Here is a 19,283-nt window from a genome sequence, read left to right as displayed (position 1 = left end):
CAACTACTCACCTTAAGCACAAACCCCGTGCACCTTAAGCACAAAACTCACGCACTTTAAGCACAAAACTCACGCACCTTAACGTGAAAACACATAGACTTCTTTAGTAATGCAGGATAAGTTCTATATGAATGCACAATAGTTACTCCAGTTCCGTGACTACTACATGAATATAACATGCATTCGTAACCAACATGATTGGTGTGGTAGTTCAGCACCTCGTCTGTTAAGCATGAGGTTGGGAGTTCGATCCCACCCATGTGAATGGAGCAAACCATTTCGCCAGTCAAGCATTACAAAGGGAAGGGCCAACATAAGAGCTTCTTTACGGCCAACACCTCCACCAATGTAGATTCCAATGAGGAACTAAGCAATTCAACCATTAGCTGCAGCAACAAATCTACCCCACCAACTACTGCTCTTTTGAAATATATATGGAGAAATGACAACATCAATATTCAATTCAAGCATACAATCTGGACACAATCTAAATCGTAAAAGAAGTAGAGAATGCATAACTAACGATACCTCTTTGATATGCAATAGCCTTCCATTAATATGTAACTCTTGCTACTTCTCCAACAATCATAACAAGAATGTTCAGTGAGGGGCTCCTTGTGCACAGTGAGCAAAGGTCTAGCCTCTATGATTCATGTTCAATTGAGTTATCATGATTTACATCCTCCGAAATACTCTGTCGAGTCGGGGTGTGAGGAGCCCTTAGAGTTGGAGTTCTACCTTTTGGAAGAAGAATGTTGTTCAACCCTATCTCATTTCTAGCATTCTAAATTAATCACATCACTGTCCCCACTAGACTATGATCATAACCTTGCCGCATGGTGAACCACAAAATTACATAATTTGTATAATTAATAATTTTGTTTCTTTATGGACTAACATTGTAACATTTTTTGAAAAATTAAGAACACAAAAAGTTGGAAACTAAACAATAATTGATAAACTAATAATTATTGTAATTTATTCTTTTTTTATCGCATGTCCAAAGGTATCTCTCCCGCCGATAGCCAGAAGACTAATCCCTCGTCCTTACTGTTAATACACTAATAAGTGGTAGGGGACTGGCCAAATGGTTTGCTCCATTTACATGAGTGGAGATCGAACCCCCAACTTCATGCTTAAGGGACAAGGTGTTGTAATTTATTCTATATATATCATGTGAATGTCAATTTTATAAATTTTCACATTTTTATTTTTTGTTAAACTACGAATTTATAATTAGATAAAGGAATAAGGTTCAAATTGGCCACTGAATGTAACCTGAAAATGCAATTAGGCCACTGAACGAAAAAAGTACAATTAGGCCACTGAACACCCAAAAAGTGCAATTAGGCCACTAAACACTTCAAATGTATGCAATTTCACCGGATAACATGTTACCATCAATTTTAGCAGGTTATCTGTTTACGTGGCAGCTGAGTTGACATTTTTAATAATTTTTAAATAATTTATAATAAATTTAATAATAAATTTTTAAAAAATGAAAAAAAAAACGACTGGGTGGCTTCCTATTTTTTTTTGTTAATTTTTTTTAAAAAAATTTATTAAAAATGTCAACTCAGCTGCTACATAAGCAGGTAACCTGCTAAAATTGATGGTAACTTGCTATGAGGTGAAATTGCATACATATGGAATGTTCAGTGGCCTAATTGCAATTTTTCTTTTCAATAACCTAATTGCATTTTCAGGTTACGTTTAGTGGCCAATTTGAACATTATTCCTTAGATAAAAATCACATGTCCAGGATACAAGTTGTCATTGTTCAATGCATTTTCACACCTTCCATCAAGCTCTATAGTAGTACAGTACTCCGTACTCGCAATACTTTTGCAGTTTTGCTTTTCACTTCGAAATTCGAATATCCATTTTTGCCCTTCATCTTTTTTTTTTTTTTTTTTTTTTGTTTTTTTTTTTAATACCTGAGATAATGGGTCGCGAGTTATTGATCGGTGTCTACCTTATAAGATGGACTCTGGTCCTAAACGACGCATAAATTGTATATTTTTAGTATTGGAATTATGAATTTTTAGAAATAAATTGTGTTTCTAAGTCAAAATACAGATAATTTTGTGAATACAATACAAGATCATCAAATTTTAATCTGTTAATATTGTGTGATTACAATATTTAAAATGAACTTGTGAATACAAAATAAGATAATCAAATTACATATATATTAAAAAAAAAATTGGTGTAATACATATATATTAACATTATGTGTTTGTTGTATACAAATTATAAATTTTTAAAAGGTAAATTATAAATATTTAGTATATAAATTGTGATTTGTGAACATTTGGACCAGATCCACCTTGTAAGGCGGACCTAGGTCCACTGAATAATTTTCCATGGGTCACAATTTGGGCCGATCCAAACTTAGTCAGAGGCGCTTTATTGGGCTTTAGATCCAATAAGCCTGTAATAAGTTCGAACGAAGTCGTATTCCCTCAGGCTCCAGTGCTCCACGACCTCTGCTTGTAAAGTTTGTATGGCTGAAAATGGATATGAATTAACGCCATTAACGGTCAGTTTCCAGTTTCCAGTTTCCTTGTATCGAACTTTCTATAAGAACGTTGTGTTTCGACTATATGGATTCTGATTGTTCAGTGTTTGGATAATGAGTGCGGCTTGTTATGGGGGATTTCGACACCATCCCCGGTTGGGATTGTGCAATTCCAGGATAGTGTGTTTATCGGAATCCGGCGGTGGAGTACGGTGGCAATTACTGAAAAGAGTGGATGAGGAGCTGAGCAAAGGAGATGAAAGAGCAGCACTGTCCCTAGTTAAAGACTTGCAAGGCAAACCCGGCGGCCTCAGGTGTTTCGGCGCCGCCCGCCAGGTTCGTTTGCCCCAAAAATCAAAATATTACTCCGTTCTATTCACTATTCATGGATAAAATTAACTATTTTATTTCTTTTGTATTTTTTTTTACTTATTTTTAAATTTGATTTGTTATGTTTAATACTGGTATTACTTTTAGTGAGCTTTTAAATATATAAATCTTGTATACTAATTCTAAACTCAATACTAACTCTGTTCCATTTTACTTGTCATGTATACTATTTATTGTTCAAATCGATTTTTTTTTTTTTTTTTTTTACTTATTTTCTTTAGTACTTTGAAGCTATTTTTAAATTTGTTTTGTTATGTTTAATACTCTAAATATTTCAATTTTATATACTAATACTATACTTAATATTATGAAAAATTGAATTAAAAATAGTTTAAGTCAAAACCTGATTAACCGAACCAGACATATAAAATAGGACAATGAAATATTATGACAATTTGAATTGAAAATAACTTCAGCCAAGCTCGTTAATTGAACCGGACATGTAAAATGAGACGGGGGAGTACTATACAGATATTACAATCCAAAGGTTTTCTAACCGGACATGTAAAATGAGACGGGGGAGTACTATACAGATATTACAATCCAAAGGTTTTCTAATGCTGATGCCTGATGGGTGTTCTTTTGCAATTGAGTTAATGATCTTCAGCGTATTCATGGATTTCTGAATTAATGTTGGAAAGTTGGGTGTAAATTTTTGTATTCTACTGTAACCATTTGAATAGGTGCTTTGCAGATACCCCAGCAACTATATTCGTTGGAGGAGCTGAGATTGAATGGAATAGAAACCGTGTCTCTTTTATCACCAGTTGATGCCACACTGGGCTCCATAGAAAGAAACCTCCAAATTGCAGCTTTATCTGGTGGGGTAGCTGCTTGGAATGTGCTAAACTTAAACCCTCAACAGATCCTCTACATCTCTTTGGGACTTTTGTTTTTGTTGACATTTGACTCGGTAAAGAAGTATAATTCTCTCTGGTGCTTTGCATAGTTTTGTTTTAATTTGGTGGATATTATGTTATGCTTGTTGGTGACCCTTCTATGCTATTAAGTTCATTGCAAATCATAGTGTGTTGTTAATTTGTTATTTATATAATCAACTTCAGCTGCATGTCTTACAAGAGAGATTTTCACAATTTCACCTTATTCTTGTTCAATGAGAGAAAGTTAGAAGCTTTATTTGACTCGTGTTAAATTGCTTTGAAAATATGCTCTCTTACTCTCTTTCAAGTAAGAAGTTAAAGAAAAACTTTCTTGAACCGAGGAAGGTCCAAATGTACATTCTTTAATTTATCAGTTTTAATGTTTTCTTTTGAATGTTGTGTCAGTTAATTTAGTCCAAGTCTGCACTTCCAGGATTTACCATACTCTAGTCTTTATTCAATCAATTGGTTCTGTATAGGTATCCTTTAATGGAGGGTTCGGTGCCTTGATTCTAGATACCATTGGTCATACCCTCAGCGAAAAATACCACAACAGGGTTATTCAGGTAAATACTCTCTTATAGACAAGCAGAAAGAATAGTGTGAGTTTGAGTGCAAGGATCGTTATTCTTTTGTTACTTATCTTCTCAAGAAACATCATGCGGGGACTACATAAAAGAATTTCTGCAGTTGGTTATTGATTTTTTGATTGACATTTTCCAATTGCTTTTTCCTCAAGATTGTTTTTTGGCTATATCCCATTTAATAATGGAAAAGCATTTTATTATCTCTTATAATTTCTTGTCTTTTTTATATTCTTCCTTTCTTTTTGATGGGTGATTGAGTTACAAGTTTAAGTTTATCCTTTCCTGAATTGACTCAGCATGAAGCAGGGCATTTCTTGATTGCCTACTTGCTAGGAATCCTTCCTAGGGGGTACACACTTACCAGTTTGGAAGCTTTGAAGAAGGAAGGATCACTTAATGTTCAAGCTGGGACAGCATTTGTGGACTTTGAGTTCCTCGAGGAAGTAGGTTATCTTCTCATACTGTAGTGACATTTTTTAGGATATTTAGGTATTTAACTGCAGTTAGTTTGCCATCTAAGAATGTTCATCTGTTTCCTATGTTATATAGCTTCCTGTACTGCTTATTGTTCTAGGCTGTATCTTAACTGTGTCCATCCTATTGGTGTGTATTTCAAGATCTTTAGGATTGTCTTCTACGTTTTCAAAGGTATTATTTTTGTTAGGATCAAACGCTTAACACTATGCCAAAAGTTATCGATAGTAGCGAAGGCGCAACTTTATTTTCTAATACTTCCACATTTTCGAGAGGCAGGGTGTTGGACTTGGCCCTTCAGGCCTTCACCCAACAATCCCCCTAGCCACCTGGTGCTAGACTTGGCCCTTCACCGGTCTCTGCCCAACAATTTTATACTTGGTAGTTGGTATTTGCCTTACATTGATACAGCATTCCACAGCTGTTCATTTAGGTAGAAAATGGAAAAGCAATACTAGCTTTATTTTCTTTTTAATTGAAACTTATCTCTTTGTTTGCAGGTAAATAAAGGACAAGTATCAGCCACAGTATGTATCTTGCTTTTGATATCTATGCATGATGCATCTCTTATGACCATCAGTGCTTTCCTTGTGAAAAAGATTTTAAAATGCTTCTTGGCAGATGCTGAACAGGTTTTCTTGCATTGCACTAGCAGGTGTAGCTACAGAGTATCTTCTATTCGGATGTGCAGAGGGAGGACTTGCAGATATTAACCAGGTTTACACAGTTACTCTGCATTTCCATTTCCCTAGTCATGTTCACTTTTACAGATTGCCAAGAATTATTTCCAGTTTTGGTCCCGTGACTATTAAGTCACACTCTTATTTAGTCCGTAAAGAAAGAGCTCTGGTAACCCCAGCCAAGTTGGCTAAGGATACAAACTTGTAACCACAAGGTAACGAGTTTGAATTCTAGCCTTCTTAGTTTGAGCTAATCAGCTATGGGCAACTTAAGCTAGTTTACCTCCTTGTGGTCCTTTGTGGATTAAGGTCACAAGGTGGGGTTCACCCAATGCACACCCTAGGTAGTGGCTGCGGGTTCCCTCGTCACCCAAAAAAGAAAAGAAAAAAGAAAGAGCTCTAGTGGGGGCAACTCCAATTAAGTTGGTTGAACTGTTGGCTTGGTAACCACAAAGTTCCAAATTCGACTCCTAGTAGGAGCGGCCTATTGATTTTCTTGGTTTGAGTCGGTCAACTATGGGCAACCTAGGTTGGTTAACCTCCTTGTGGTCCTTTGCTTGCTAGGGCCATAAGGCGGGATTTATCCAATGCCCACCCTCAGGTTACAGGTTACCCATTGCACACCTAGTGCACACCCCGTGCACAAGGCAGGTTTTCCCGTATATCAAAGAAACAACTCTCAAGTCATTTCGAAATGGATGACCACGTGCATGCGACACGATTTTTGTACCCAAAAGTCACGAGTTCGATTCTTGCCAACACCCTCTTGATCGAGCCCGTCGCATGGGGACTTCCTAGTGCGATTTATTTTTCATGTGTGGTTTGCGGGCTATCACTCAGTAGCGAGGTCTATCCCGTGCGCATCTCTGAGCAATGGTTGTGGGTTTCTCTCATCACAAAAAAAAAAAGAGGAAAGAGCTCTCAATTTGGTTAATTATACAAGATAAAATTGGGCTAGGCCTTAGCCTAGGGTTTTCTGGGTTGGAAAAATTCCAGTCCAACCCTTCAAAAAAGGGTTGAATTTGGTTACCCGTGTAGACAACTCTATCTAGAAGGCCTATGAGACATGGGAAGATGATTGGCACTAGGCATGAGTCACAAGGCCTCTATTACCTTCACCATTATGTCTCCCACGCTTCTTCATAACCTTTTGGGCTATCCAAACATCGATGGATGGATCATGCCCTTACAGTCTGTCCACTGAGACAGATTGGATCATTTTATGGACTTAAATGGCTAATCAAAACTTTCTTTGCATGGCAGTTGGACTTTCTACTGCAAAGCCTGGGGTTTACACAGAAAAAGGCAGATTCTCAGGTGAGATGGGCTGTACTGAACACTATACTCATTCTGCGCCGCCATGAGAATGCCCGAGCAAAGCTTGCCGAGGGAATGTCTGAGGGAAGATCTGTGGGCTTTTGCATTGACATTATAGAGAAAAGCATAAGTGATGATGACTTGTAATTCTTCTTATACTTTTGCCTTAAAAGAAGAGTAATCATTGATTTATATTTTTGCCTCTGTATTCTCATATCATGTATCAGAGTTTTCTTCTGCTTGTATGTATAATTTTCTTGCCTATGCAGTATGATGCCATGTAATGTGTACATATAGTCATTCTTGCAGGTACTACATTGAAATATTGATGCACATTTTAAGCAGACAATTTTCTTATCATTTTTTTGTGTGGGTGATTTACATTTATATATACTTGTTATGTTCCTGTATTTCTTTGCAGCAACTTGGCATTCTAGATAGTAGCTTGAGCTCCTTCCCTATTGTAAAATGTAGTTTAGTTTTGGTTATTCTAGTCTGCTTATTATAGCAGCTTTTACATTGGTAACTTGTTGAATAAGTTTCATTTTCTTATATTTTGAATCCTTTTATAGTTCATTCCAACTAGCCAAATTTGAATCATTGGGCATATTTTCGGTTAAGGTCTCTCAATGACTTTCAGATTTTCACATTGTTGCTGGAGCAAGACTTTAAGGTGATCGGTCGAATCAACTGAACTAGACTCGCGGATCAACTCACGATTTACTTCATCCCGTGGCTCTTGATAAGAGGGGTTTAAGATTAGTTTAGTCTAAGCTGGATACTAATGTATAAAAAATAAATAAAAATAAAATTAACCTGTCATGTATGTAAGCTTGTAAGTGCGTCCAAGTCAGGAAGATTTCTTTTGGCTTCACCAAAGTATGACCTAACCCCAATTCTCTAAACAAAAAATGCAATACTGGTCAAACTGGGTAAAAGAAATCACAAATAATATGCAGATTGAAGAGATAAGGAAAAGTCAAAAGATATTATAATTGAGCGATATAATTGTGACTCTTTTAAATGAGAGGTTATAAGTTTAAATTTCAGTGAGGACATTGACTCTTCTGCTTGTTGCAAGATTTGACACAGTTCCTAGAAAGCTTCTTCCTTTCTTTTGCTTGTTGCAAATGTACTGAAGTAAGCACTAATTATAGTTGCCAATCAGGTTCATCAATGGTTGATAGTTTTAATAACAAAAATATAGGGTCAATTTTAGAATTATTGTAAAATTTTAAGTTTTTAATATCTATAAAATTGACATTGCCCATTTTTCCTTATTTTTCGATAAAACACCTATTGATATATCCAAATGGATTGATTATATCAGTTCTCACTTTTTATTTGAGAGTATGTTTTCACCTGAACTCTCTCCTATGTGTGTGTAAAAAAGTGTTTTTTCCCAAAATGTTATTATAGACAATGACCATGTTTGGTAAATGACTGTTAGCTGTTTGGGTTAGAGGGTATAACTAATTGATAACATTAGCTGATTATAGAAAGTGTTTGGTAAATTATATGTCAGTTGATAGTTATTTGGTATAATTTCTTTTCTCAAAAAGCTAATTAAAAAAGTTACTTTGAGCAGCTTTTTAAATTTTAAAATTTTGGAGTTACAAAAAACTGATTAACCAAACACTTATATTAATATTTTTAACCAAGTCAAATAACTTATAGTAATCAAATAAGTTAAAATTGGTTGATAAGCGAGTTATTTTACCAATCAGGGGCAATATCTTTACTGAATCATTTTTAGCGCTTTTGACTTAGTAAAATGATTGAAGTGGTCAAATCAACAACCTTTTGATTAAAACACTGCTTACAAACAAGCCCTTAATTTCCAAAAAAATAAAAATAAAAAATAAAAAATCTAATACTAAGGATTCTATGTTCAGAAAATATTAGAAAGAAAATTAGAAAAAGAATTACAAATGTAAGGGCTTTTTTTGTTTTTGTTTTTGTTTTTGTTTTTGTTTTGTTTTGTTTTGTTTTTTGTTTTGTTTTTTTTTTTTGTTTTTTTGTACGAAGCATTTTCAAATTGTAGTAGCATTCAAAAAAAAAAAAAGAATTAACACACTTTTCGAAATTTGATAGGTAAGAAGTTGAAGAGTAAAAATTAACTTCACCATTTTTAGAACGAAGTTATTTTTATTGTTTTAATTAAGGGTGAATCAACGATTTGGTCCCTCACTTATTCGCGACTTGTCAATGTTGCTCCTGAATTACGTATTCATCAATTTAGTCCCCGAAAATAATTGTTTTTCGTCAAATAAGTCCCTCAGGCCGTTTTCCGTCATGTCTCAGGCGAGACCTCCGATTTGCCCTGGGCATTTTGGTATTTTCACGCCTTCTTCTTCATTAACTCTGACCAAACTTCGCCGGAGAAGCTCAAGCTCACCGGAAAACTCCATTGCCGGTTTGCTGCTTCGCCGGGAGAGATCAACTGCCAGGGGCGGAGGTCGCTGCTCCGATCTGCTGCTTCCGCCTCTTCGTGATTCCACCAGAGAGAGGGAGGGGAGATGTAGGTCCATGGACCTTGTCTCGCCGTCGGATGTTGTTGTTGCTCAGCTTTTACCGAGAGAGAAGAGATCGAGACGGAGCTAGCCGCCGCGATCTGCCAGGGGATCGCCGGCGCACCCCCAACGCATCGTTGGATTACAAAGCTCCAATGAATGCCGGAAATCACAATGCATAAACATCATTCTCCAGCAGCAGAGTAGAAGATATTTATTCCCTTATTTAGCTTACTCTTTTCAAAATCACTGAATGCAACATAAGCATATACAAATTTAGCATCGGAGTCATATGTATTGAGAGAGAGAGAGAGAGAACCTCGTGAAGTTGATCCATGTCGGATTCCATTTTCTGTTTCGGCGCCTCTTCATTTCCACCCGAAGAAGACGACGGTATTAATGTGGCAGGGCTCCCATAATCTTCTTTTGCTTTCTCGTCCTTTACACTACTGTGACTAAGGTTTTGTTCCTCTTTCTTCCCTTCTGCCTCATCGGTCTCGTTAAGTTCGGTATCGCTAGCAGTCTCATAACCATCGGAACCATATCCAGATGCCGCCGGCGCAGCCGCAGAGGACGAACCAGCGCCTGTCGATGCTTCAGCCGCCTTGACTGGTGGCGGTTTTGGCTTTGACGTTTCGTCAGAGGATGGCACGGCTTCGATCAACACCATTGTTGCGTTGCTTTTTCTCTGTTTGATTGTCTTCCCTTGGAGTAGACCAGGGCGTAAAAATGTTGTAGTGTTGCTTTGATTTGCTTGCGATTCTGGAAAGCTCTGAAATCGGAGGTGAAGCTGACGTCGGCGGAAGAGATGAAGCTCCCTCCGGCGAGCTTGAGCTTCTCCGGCGAAGTTTGGTCAGAGTTAATGAAGAAGAAGGCGTGAAAAGACCAAAATGCCCAGGGCAAATCGGAGGTCTCGCCTGAGACATGACGGAAAACGGTCTAAGGGACTTATTTGACGAAAAACAATTATTTTCGGGGTCTAAATTGATGAATACGTGATTCAGGGGCAACATTGACAAGTTGCGAATAAGTGAGGGACCAAATCGTTGATTCACCCTTTAATTAATTCTTATTTAATTTATCTTTTTGCATTCTAATTTGGACAAATAATAACTATTACTAATACATTTCTATTTTACTAATAGAGATTAATAAATAATTTATCATATAACATGTTGCATATTTGAATATATCGTTATAATATCTCCATTGTAATCTAAATATTATTATTGAATGCTAATTAACTACTATGTATTAAAAACAAAATTACTATTATATGCAAATCAAATTTATAATATTAAAAAAAAAAAAAAAAAAAAAAAAAAACTCCAAGACAATGTTTAGACAAAACTCATGTAAGGAAATATATCAAAATAAGTCTACTTGAATTAATATTTTTAGAAAATTAATGACATCAAACTTAGTAACTCATGTCTTGAATTTTGCTATTTTTAAGGGAGATAGAGGCCTGACTTTGTATGCTAACCTTAATTCCCTAAGAGGATTGAGAGCTCCAACATTTTCTAACACCGAGATGTTAAGAAAATGAACTCACTTCGGCACCCTTTTACGCCCAAGAAATGTGGTGTGAGTCCAAGGTGAAGCATGCGGACTGAGGGCCAACCTTGGAGTCGACCACGTTGGGAGGCCGATTCAACTAATTATGAGCTTGGAAGATGTGCCCGAAAACATGGGGTTAACCAAAGGCTACCCTAGGAGTGGAGGTCGTGTTGGCTCACGATCTTGGGCTTAGCCATTACTCAGGCTTGGCTACGACATAGGAAGTGAAAACCACAAAAATGCTCATGCGTGGAGGTCGGCTTCCGGGGTTGGCACCATGGTTGACTTATGGAGTCGTATCCATTCCATGGTCGACTTTTTGGGGTCAACCTCCAAGGTTGGCCGGCGTGTCGGTTGGGTGAAGATCTAGTCTTATGGAGAGCACGTCTTATTTACGAGGAGTCAATTAGATGAACTAATTTAAATTGTATATTCCTTTTCTTAGTGAGGACATGCTTAAAGTAGGTTAGAAGGAGTAGTAAATAAAAGAATTAAAATCTAACTGCGGAATAATTTTTTTTTTCTAATTTAATAATTCAATTAAAGTTTCTTAAATAGTGCGAGGCTTTTTTTTAACCCTTTTGCTTTTTGTACTTTCTGATGAACTTTCAACTGCGTGAGGATGAGAACTATTATTTTTCGGATAAGAGTGAAAAATAAAAATCGAAATCTTTATTGACTGAACTAGTAAGTGGAATCACACGTGTAAAAGCTACAAGATTTTTTTTTTTTTCTTTAAAGTGTCAGTACACTAGTACAGTCCCAACATAGCAAAGTTAATTATAAGAAATACTGAAAAGACTCACATGAAATAATGACTACAAAATTATTATTTCCATTTTTTTTTGCAAATACAATCTAGAAATTAAATAATTTTAAGAGTTGTGAAATTAAGTAAACCAAACTATCCCTCGTGAATCCTACCTAAAATCTGATTCACTGCAGCTGCTATTTCATCCACAGATGCCACTTTGCACCCATCTTCCACCTGAAACCACACCACTATTGTCAGCTTCTTTAGTAGACATGACCCCGGTTCGGTTTTGGTTCTGAACTGACATGCAACAATTTTTTATTATGAAATTAGATAAATCAAAATTGAACTTTCAACTTTGTATGGAAGGTTCGGTTTCAATTCTTAGAACCAGTGTTGCAAAAATCGCGCCTAGGCGCTAGACGGTCGACCTCCTAAGCACCGGCCTAGGCGCTCTAGGCAGTCGCGAAGCGCCTAGAAGACGCCTAGAGATTTTTTCAACATTACTTAGAACCATTATTATTTTTTTCAAATTGCAATAAGTTTCACAGCTTATAACATACTAATTTTAAACTCTCAGAATCTCTACCCAAAGGCTATTATAAGAAGTAAATCGCAAGCCGTGTTATCACTCCTCATATTCACTTTGAGCACAAGGAATCTTAGGGTATAAGTAGGTTTCCTGTAATTTAGTAGTTGAAAAGAGACTGACCTTAAGAGCAAGAGAACAGAGAAGAAAACCAGCAGCCTTGGTGACATTGAGATGAAGCACAGTGAGGCTAAGGCTTTCGATCCCGGAGATGATTCTGGGCAGAAGCTTAGGCCGCCGTTTTGATCGGAGTTTAAGGTTAACATGATTCTCCACCATTGTCACTTCTATGTCCGCCGCTCCTGCCGCCACTTCATAGCCGGAACCGGAAGAGATCAACTCGTTTGGAGCGCTCAAGCTTTCAAGATTCCCGGCCGTGGAGTACTGTGGGATGTTGAAGAACTCCACAAATGGAGAAGATGAAGAAGATGAATGATGAGTTTCCTTTTCATGCTTTGTTCCACTCAGGAATTGTAGCTCATGTTCTAGCTCTTTCACGTAATTTATTGCTCCGCCTATGATTGATGCTTGATCGCCCTGCAATCATAAAATCCAATTTTGTTAGGATAAAACACTTACCACTTAACAACAATCTCTTAATCAATAAGTGCTAAACTTGTCTTTATCGGTCTCTGTCCAACAATTTCTCGTCCCAGTATCCTTAATCTTGTTCTAATACTATTTGTTAAGATCGAATGCTTACTACTTATTCAAAAATTATGACTAATATAAAAGACGCAACTTTACAAGTTTATTTTCTTATAAGTGTGACACATTCGAAAGGCTAAGTACTGATACTGAACTTGGCCTTTAGTGGCCTCTGCCCAACAATCCTCTAACAACAGGATGAGCACGAACCAGTCTTGCTCTGATACTACTTGTTAGCTACTAAAAAATGCACAATTTTGACAACAATACATTTTTGAGACGGTGTGTGTGGACTGAACCAATTGGCTTTTACTTACCTCTACCCAACAATTCCCAACCACTCGGAACTTGACTTTTACCGTCCTCAGCCCAACAAATTCAATCTCTCCTGTGAATTTACGACAAGAAAATAGAAAACGAGAAAGTAGATATGAGAGAGACCCTTTGGACATAAGATTCCGGCATTAGTCCCCGGAGGACGGCGAGATAATCGTTCATCTGTTTCCGGCGGTTTCGCTCCACGGCAATGTGAGTCATCCTCTGGTTTTCGATCTCTTCCTGGTTTTTCTTCGTCCTTGGACGTCGCTTACGCTGGCGATGAGCCGGCATGGTTACGCCGCCACAATCCGCCGCCGCCGCCGCCGGCTCTTCTGGGTTTGAAGGCAAAAGCTCCGACGAAGGAGAAGAATTGGGAAGAACCCATTGCTGGAATTGGTGAGAGATTGGAGAATCCCAATTCGGGTAATGGTAATCTTCTGGAAAATCAAACGAACCATTTTCATCATGTTCAAACTCATAGTTCCAGTTGAAACAAAATAAATCTTGTTGTAGTGGCATGGCTTCGAGTGCCATTCTCTCTCTCTCTCTAAAGTAATATTTTACAAGAAATATAAGAGAGAAATGTATGTTAGATAATGGCTACAGAGACTTATATGGTTTGTTTTTTTTTGGGTGAATTGTCTGAGCTTTTAAAGGGGTCGAGCCTATGAGGCTATGCCTACTTTATGGAACAACAGGTATATTTCACGTGAAATTTATCTGATAATATATGATTTACTCTAATAATTTCTAGTACTATATACAACAAAATATTAAAAATAATGATTTCAATGGTTTAATCATTGGTTGAGTATGGAGTAATCTTAAATTTCCAAATAAGTTGTTTGATTATTGGAGCAATCTTAAATTTTCAAATCAGTTGTCCGATTGTTCCACCTAATAAAAGTATATAATTCAGGGAATTAGTAACTGTATTTGATGGTAGAAATCCTAGGTACACTTAAAAGAAAATATTGGTAAGATGGATCCTATAATAGAGAGTTAAAATAAAATTTAGGTGCAAAGATTGGTAAAAAGCTTGCATGCCACTACTAGGAGTCGAGGATGCGTGGAATCATACTTTATTTTACATTATTATCATTAAATTTAATGTTTACTAAATTGATAATTTAACTGAAGGACCAAATTTGAAACAAACCAAATTTGATAGTGAAGGAATCATTTATGGTCAAATTGAAAGTTGATGATGAACATTGGTAAATGTCAATAGTCAATAAATCATTTATTGTTCAATTAAAAGTCAAGATAAAAATTGATAAATGTTAATAGCTAAGGCACCATTTCTAGAATTAACTCTATTTTTCATTGACAATGCAAGATTTTTCAATGAACATTTTAAAATATTTTTCAATGAAAAAAGTAATAATTCAAAGTATTATACTTTTCCTAATGAATAGCACTTGATCCTCTTCCCTAGAGATCTCAGATGGAGGAACCTTGAGAGAGCCGCCGACTCCAACTACCGTCTATGTACGATCCATACTAGATCTGACCAACTGCCAATCCTACCTCCTCTACGTTCTTGACAACCCATCTTTGTCTCAGTAGAGTCTTTCAGTGGCATGTTTCGCTCCTCTTTCCAATTACTTAGAAAAAGTGAGCCACCGATTTAGATACAAGATACTATCATTACTGCCTGAACAACGTTCTCATATAAGTATCACATTATTATTCAAAATATATAATTTTATTTGATAAATAACACTTCAATTTTTAAGTAACACCTAAGTATTCATTTATAAATAACACTTAAAAATTTGAAGTGTTACATAGGAATGGAAATACAATGGTGCACATGTATTAAAGGGTTTTGCCGTTTTGGTAAATAGTTTATTAGTCAAATTTTAGTTTATTTGATAAATTTTAAGTTTTTTTGACTCAACCAAATAATTAAGATTTGTGTTTGGTAGATAACTTGTTGACATAGTTTGTTGATGCCAATTAATAAGTTAAAAATGAAAAAAGAAATTAATTGGAGAAGCTTGGTATTATGGATGGTTGCATTTTATTTTTAAACTAGTAATTGTCCCATGTGATGCACGAATTATTATTAATTTAACAAATTTACTAATTAAATTTTTGACATCTTCTGAATTAGCAAAGAAAGTAATGGTTGTGGAAACAACGTACTTGAGTTCTTGAGCTCAGAATTAATTTGATTAAAAATGTAAGTATAATGTATAACTATACAATGTAATATTTAATATTTTTAAAAGTTTAATTATGCTATTATTATGTTGATTTTAAAATTTATTGTTACTTGTATTATTATTTAAATTTGAATTTTTTTTATAAAGGAATATGAATTTGAAATAACTACTTTAATTATATAACTAACGTATTTAAATAAAACTTGTAAATAAAATAACAGGCGATATATATTTGTCGAAAATCTCCACAAAAAACATATTCATTTGAATTTTTTTTATGTAAGAACTATATTTATTTTATATCTAATTTATCCTCTTTATATATGCGGAGTCAAATTAATTATAATTGCGATTTAAATGAATATATACACAAATTATGTTAAATATAAAACTTTACCAATAAATTTGAACACAATAATTTTTTTTTTCATACTTCATTATGCTTTAATATATATATATATATATATATATATATATATATATATATATATATATATATATATATATATATATATATATATATATATATATATATATATATATATAGATCGAGATAGAGCTATAATAATAAAATATAATTTATAAAATATAAATACACATAATAACTTCAAAAAAATATGTATAAATACATCTACCCACACAATTAATGCATTCATACTTGCTAATCTTGTTTCTATCAAAATGCATTCACACTTTGAAAGAAAAATTTTGTGGCTAGATTCTGTTTTATTATATATAAAGATAAAGATGTCTAATTTATTCCTAATAGTTGTTGACATATTTTTTGTGGTATTTATGTTTATTCTATTTTTATTTAAATTACATTTTAATGTTGAATCATCATCAAGAATAAGAAACTATATTATTAATAATAAAACAAATATTTAAACGAATAAATAATAATAATATAATTATTTTTAAAATACATTATTTAAAATTTACATCTAAAACTAAAAATAATATAACTTAACAAATAAAATAATTGACTCATGCCCTTATAAGTAATTTTACATCTTATCGACTAATCGCAAACAACTAATTTTTCCATCATTTTTTTAACGAATTATATTGCTAATACTTTTAATTATAAAAATAGTAGACAATTAATATTTTACATATTTAAAGAAAAATATTTACAAACTCCTATATTTCATTTTATATTTACACATTTTTCTTTGTTTCGTGTCTAATATTTTTATAAAATTGTCATTTCTTCATATCTCGTGTCTAGTTTCATATAGTCATGTTTCTCATTTTCAATTTCCATACTAGTTGGCCTACAATCGATTAATATATTGTAACATGCGTTTCTCTATATTACCATATTGCAACAAATTTGTATTTTTTTGGGATACAAGGAAATGCATAATAACATACTACACGAAGCATACGGACATACGGTCTAGTTAGCCTGCAATCCATTATTATGTCATAACATTTTATTTTTTAATATTACCATATATTGCAACAAATTCTTTTTTTTTTTTTAATACAAGAAAAATGTATAAGAACATACTACACAAAACATGATCCTGACATACCAATATCATCTCGGTAGTATGCAGTTTTTGGGAGAAGATACCAAAGTTTGAACCTTGACGGTGGCACTGTGATGATTATGTCTAAAGTGGACAGATTATTTATGTCACTGCACCACTCACATGCACCACTACACCACTCCAAATATCTTGACCGTCTGATCTTTCATTTAAACGGTAGATAGGAGTTCATAAGTTCACACCTAGATAGTGGTTTACACCATAACCGGACCCTATATATATATAATGTTTAAAATTGTATCATTACCATTATTATTTATTAAGAAGAAAAGAAAACAAATACCCACATCACAATGGGATTCTTGACTGAAATAGAAATTTATATGATCAGACTAAAAATATACAAATTTTGAAACCAAAAAAAAAAAAAAAAAAGAAAAAAAAAAAAGAGACAAAACAGCTTTTCTAAATATGTTTGAATCTAACTTTTACCTATTTGGATCCAAATTTTAACAATAGAGTCAAATATCAAAGAAGCTTCAGGTTCTATAGACAAAAGCGTCGCAATAGAGTCAGACTTGGATAGCAAGATCATTATTTCATTAACAATATCAAAGAAGTTTCACGTTCCCCAAACGAATTCAGCTTCAATCTTGAAAAACAATTAGAGATTCAAGTTTCGTGTACCATTGAAAATTTGTTGCAATGTCTGATTTTAAGAATGGTTTATCATTGCATCGATTTTATTATAAACATTCATCATATGATTAAGAGTTAATACCCAAAATAGTCCCTCGACTATGTCGTAATTACCAATTTGGTCCTCGACTATCATTCTTACCCAATTAAGTCCTCAACTATACAATTTTTACCCAATGTAGTCCTTTAATTTGTCAATTTGACTGTTTGTTGACTGTCAAAAGTGGAAATAAAGTTGTAATTTTACAAGTTTTCTCCTTCCTCATTTAGCAGTGCCAAACCATGTAGCAATAAGCTCCGGTTGGGTTCTAAACCTGTCAGTATCGAAGTAGTGGTTATGCATCGGATAGCCCATGAATTTGATTTCCAACGATTTTTTGACGATCGAAATCTGATCGGAGTGTATTGCTGCATGGTTTGGCGCTGCTAATTGGAGAGGAATGAGAAATCTTGTAAAATTATAATTTTATCTCCCGACTTTTGACAGTCAACAAACAGTCAAATTAATACAGAGGACTAAATTGGATAAGAATTGTATAGTTGAGGACTAAATTGGGTAAGAATTGTATAGTTGAGGACTTAATTGAGTAAAAGTTACATAGTTGAGGACTTAATTGGGTAAGAATGGTAGTTGAGGACCAAATTGGTAATTATGACATAGTCGAGGACCATTTTAGATATTAACTCTATGATTAATGAATTAGCTCTTTTATTTAAAAACAAATAAAAAATTTTACCTATTTGGATCCAAATTTTAAAATGTGTCAATTTTTATCTATCTATCCACAACATCGCATGCAAGCGCAGCAGCTACTAATAGGTTACACAGAACAAGTGACCTGCATGCTTTCAATATATAAGAAAACCCTATTGGATCTCATCTGATCTGCACCCACATGGCTAAACCCTATCCCCACCACATGCACACATTCACAACTTGCATATATTTATTTATATGAAGAATCAGACAGATGCGCCAAGTCCAATCTGCTATATATATGTGTTTTGTCTTCTGTTTCCACTTGAAATTTATAATCCACCACTCCAAGCATTCCAATAAACAAAGGTCACCTTTTTGTTTGGATTTAACCTAATTTATATTGTAGAGGGAGAAGATTCTTAGGAAAAATATAATGATAATTGTACTTTCCGTAGCAAAGTTATAAAATTACGATTCAATTTTTATGAATTAATCAAAGCATGTCAAATAGTAGAGTGAAAAAAGTTGAAATTAAGTGTCGTATTACTTTATTGAGAATTCTATCATTACTTTCTTATCAAGCTATTTATATGCCGTACGAAGTATGTAAATTTATTTAGAGAAAACGCGTAACGTAAAAAGTGAAAGTGTGCAACTAAATATAGTGTTACTCTATTAAAAATTCGGCCCGCTTTCTTGTCAAACTATTTATGGAGTACGTACGTATTTTATTTAGGTAAAACGCGTATTGAATTATGGGCGATCGAAGGCATGATCTTCACGGCAACAGCGGCCCCCATAAAATTTATATTAGGTTTCTGCCTTTGAATATACTTTGCTCTTTTCCTATGATTTCGGAATTCTCTTCCAATTTGGTAAATAAGTCTCGCAGGGTATTTGGTAAATAGCTGTTAGTTAACTGTGTTATTGAGTTTAACTAGTTGATAGCATTAGCTATTGTTGAAAGATGTTTAGTAAATTA

General features: G+C 34.5%; 2 protein-coding genes across 3 annotated transcripts; one reads left to right on the top strand and one right to left on the bottom strand.

The window, feature by feature from the left end:
* The first annotated feature begins 2,474 nt into the window (after positions 1 to 2,474).
* On the top strand, positions 2,475 to 7,402 carry LOC109180941. Of its 2 annotated transcripts, XM_019330663.1 has the most exons (8): positions 2,475 to 2,857; positions 3,606 to 3,824; positions 4,272 to 4,358; positions 4,676 to 4,822; positions 5,354 to 5,380; positions 5,475 to 5,570; positions 6,797 to 7,042; positions 7,306 to 7,402. In XM_019330663.1, exons 1-7 carry the CDS (start codon positions 2,636 to 2,638, stop codon positions 6,995 to 6,997), a joined length of 999 nt encoding a protein of 332 aa, XP_019186208.1. In that variant the 5' UTR covers positions 2,475 to 2,635; the 3' UTR covers positions 6,998 to 7,042; positions 7,306 to 7,402. The 2 variants fall into 2 exon arrangements, with proteins under 2 accessions (XP_019186208.1, XP_019186207.1); XM_019330662.1 differs by lacking the exon at positions 7,306 to 7,402 and having other exon boundaries at positions 6,797 to 7,199.
* Positions 7,403 to 11,583: 4,181 nt separating this feature from the next.
* Positions 11,584 to 13,847, bottom strand: LOC109181323 (transcription factor bHLH96-like). The gene is made up of 3 exons (XM_019331075.1): positions 13,356 to 13,847; positions 12,390 to 12,803; positions 11,584 to 11,911 (listed from the first exon to the last, which is right to left on the bottom strand). Exons 1-3 carry the CDS (start codon positions 13,764 to 13,766, stop codon positions 11,828 to 11,830), a joined length of 909 nt encoding a protein of 302 aa, XP_019186620.1. The 5' UTR covers positions 13,767 to 13,847; the 3' UTR covers positions 11,584 to 11,827.
* Between the last annotated feature and the right edge of the window lie 5,436 nt (positions 13,848 to 19,283).

This window comes from Ipomoea nil, unplaced genomic scaffold, assembly GCF_001879475.1.
Source record: "Ipomoea nil cultivar Tokyo-kokei standard unplaced genomic scaffold, Asagao_1.1 scaffold1043, whole genome shotgun sequence".
Classification (NCBI taxonomy): Eukaryota; Viridiplantae; Streptophyta; class Magnoliopsida; order Solanales; family Convolvulaceae; genus Ipomoea; species Ipomoea nil.
Note: the sequence above shows the minus strand (reverse complement) of the source record. Positions and strands in the feature narration are given on the sequence as shown.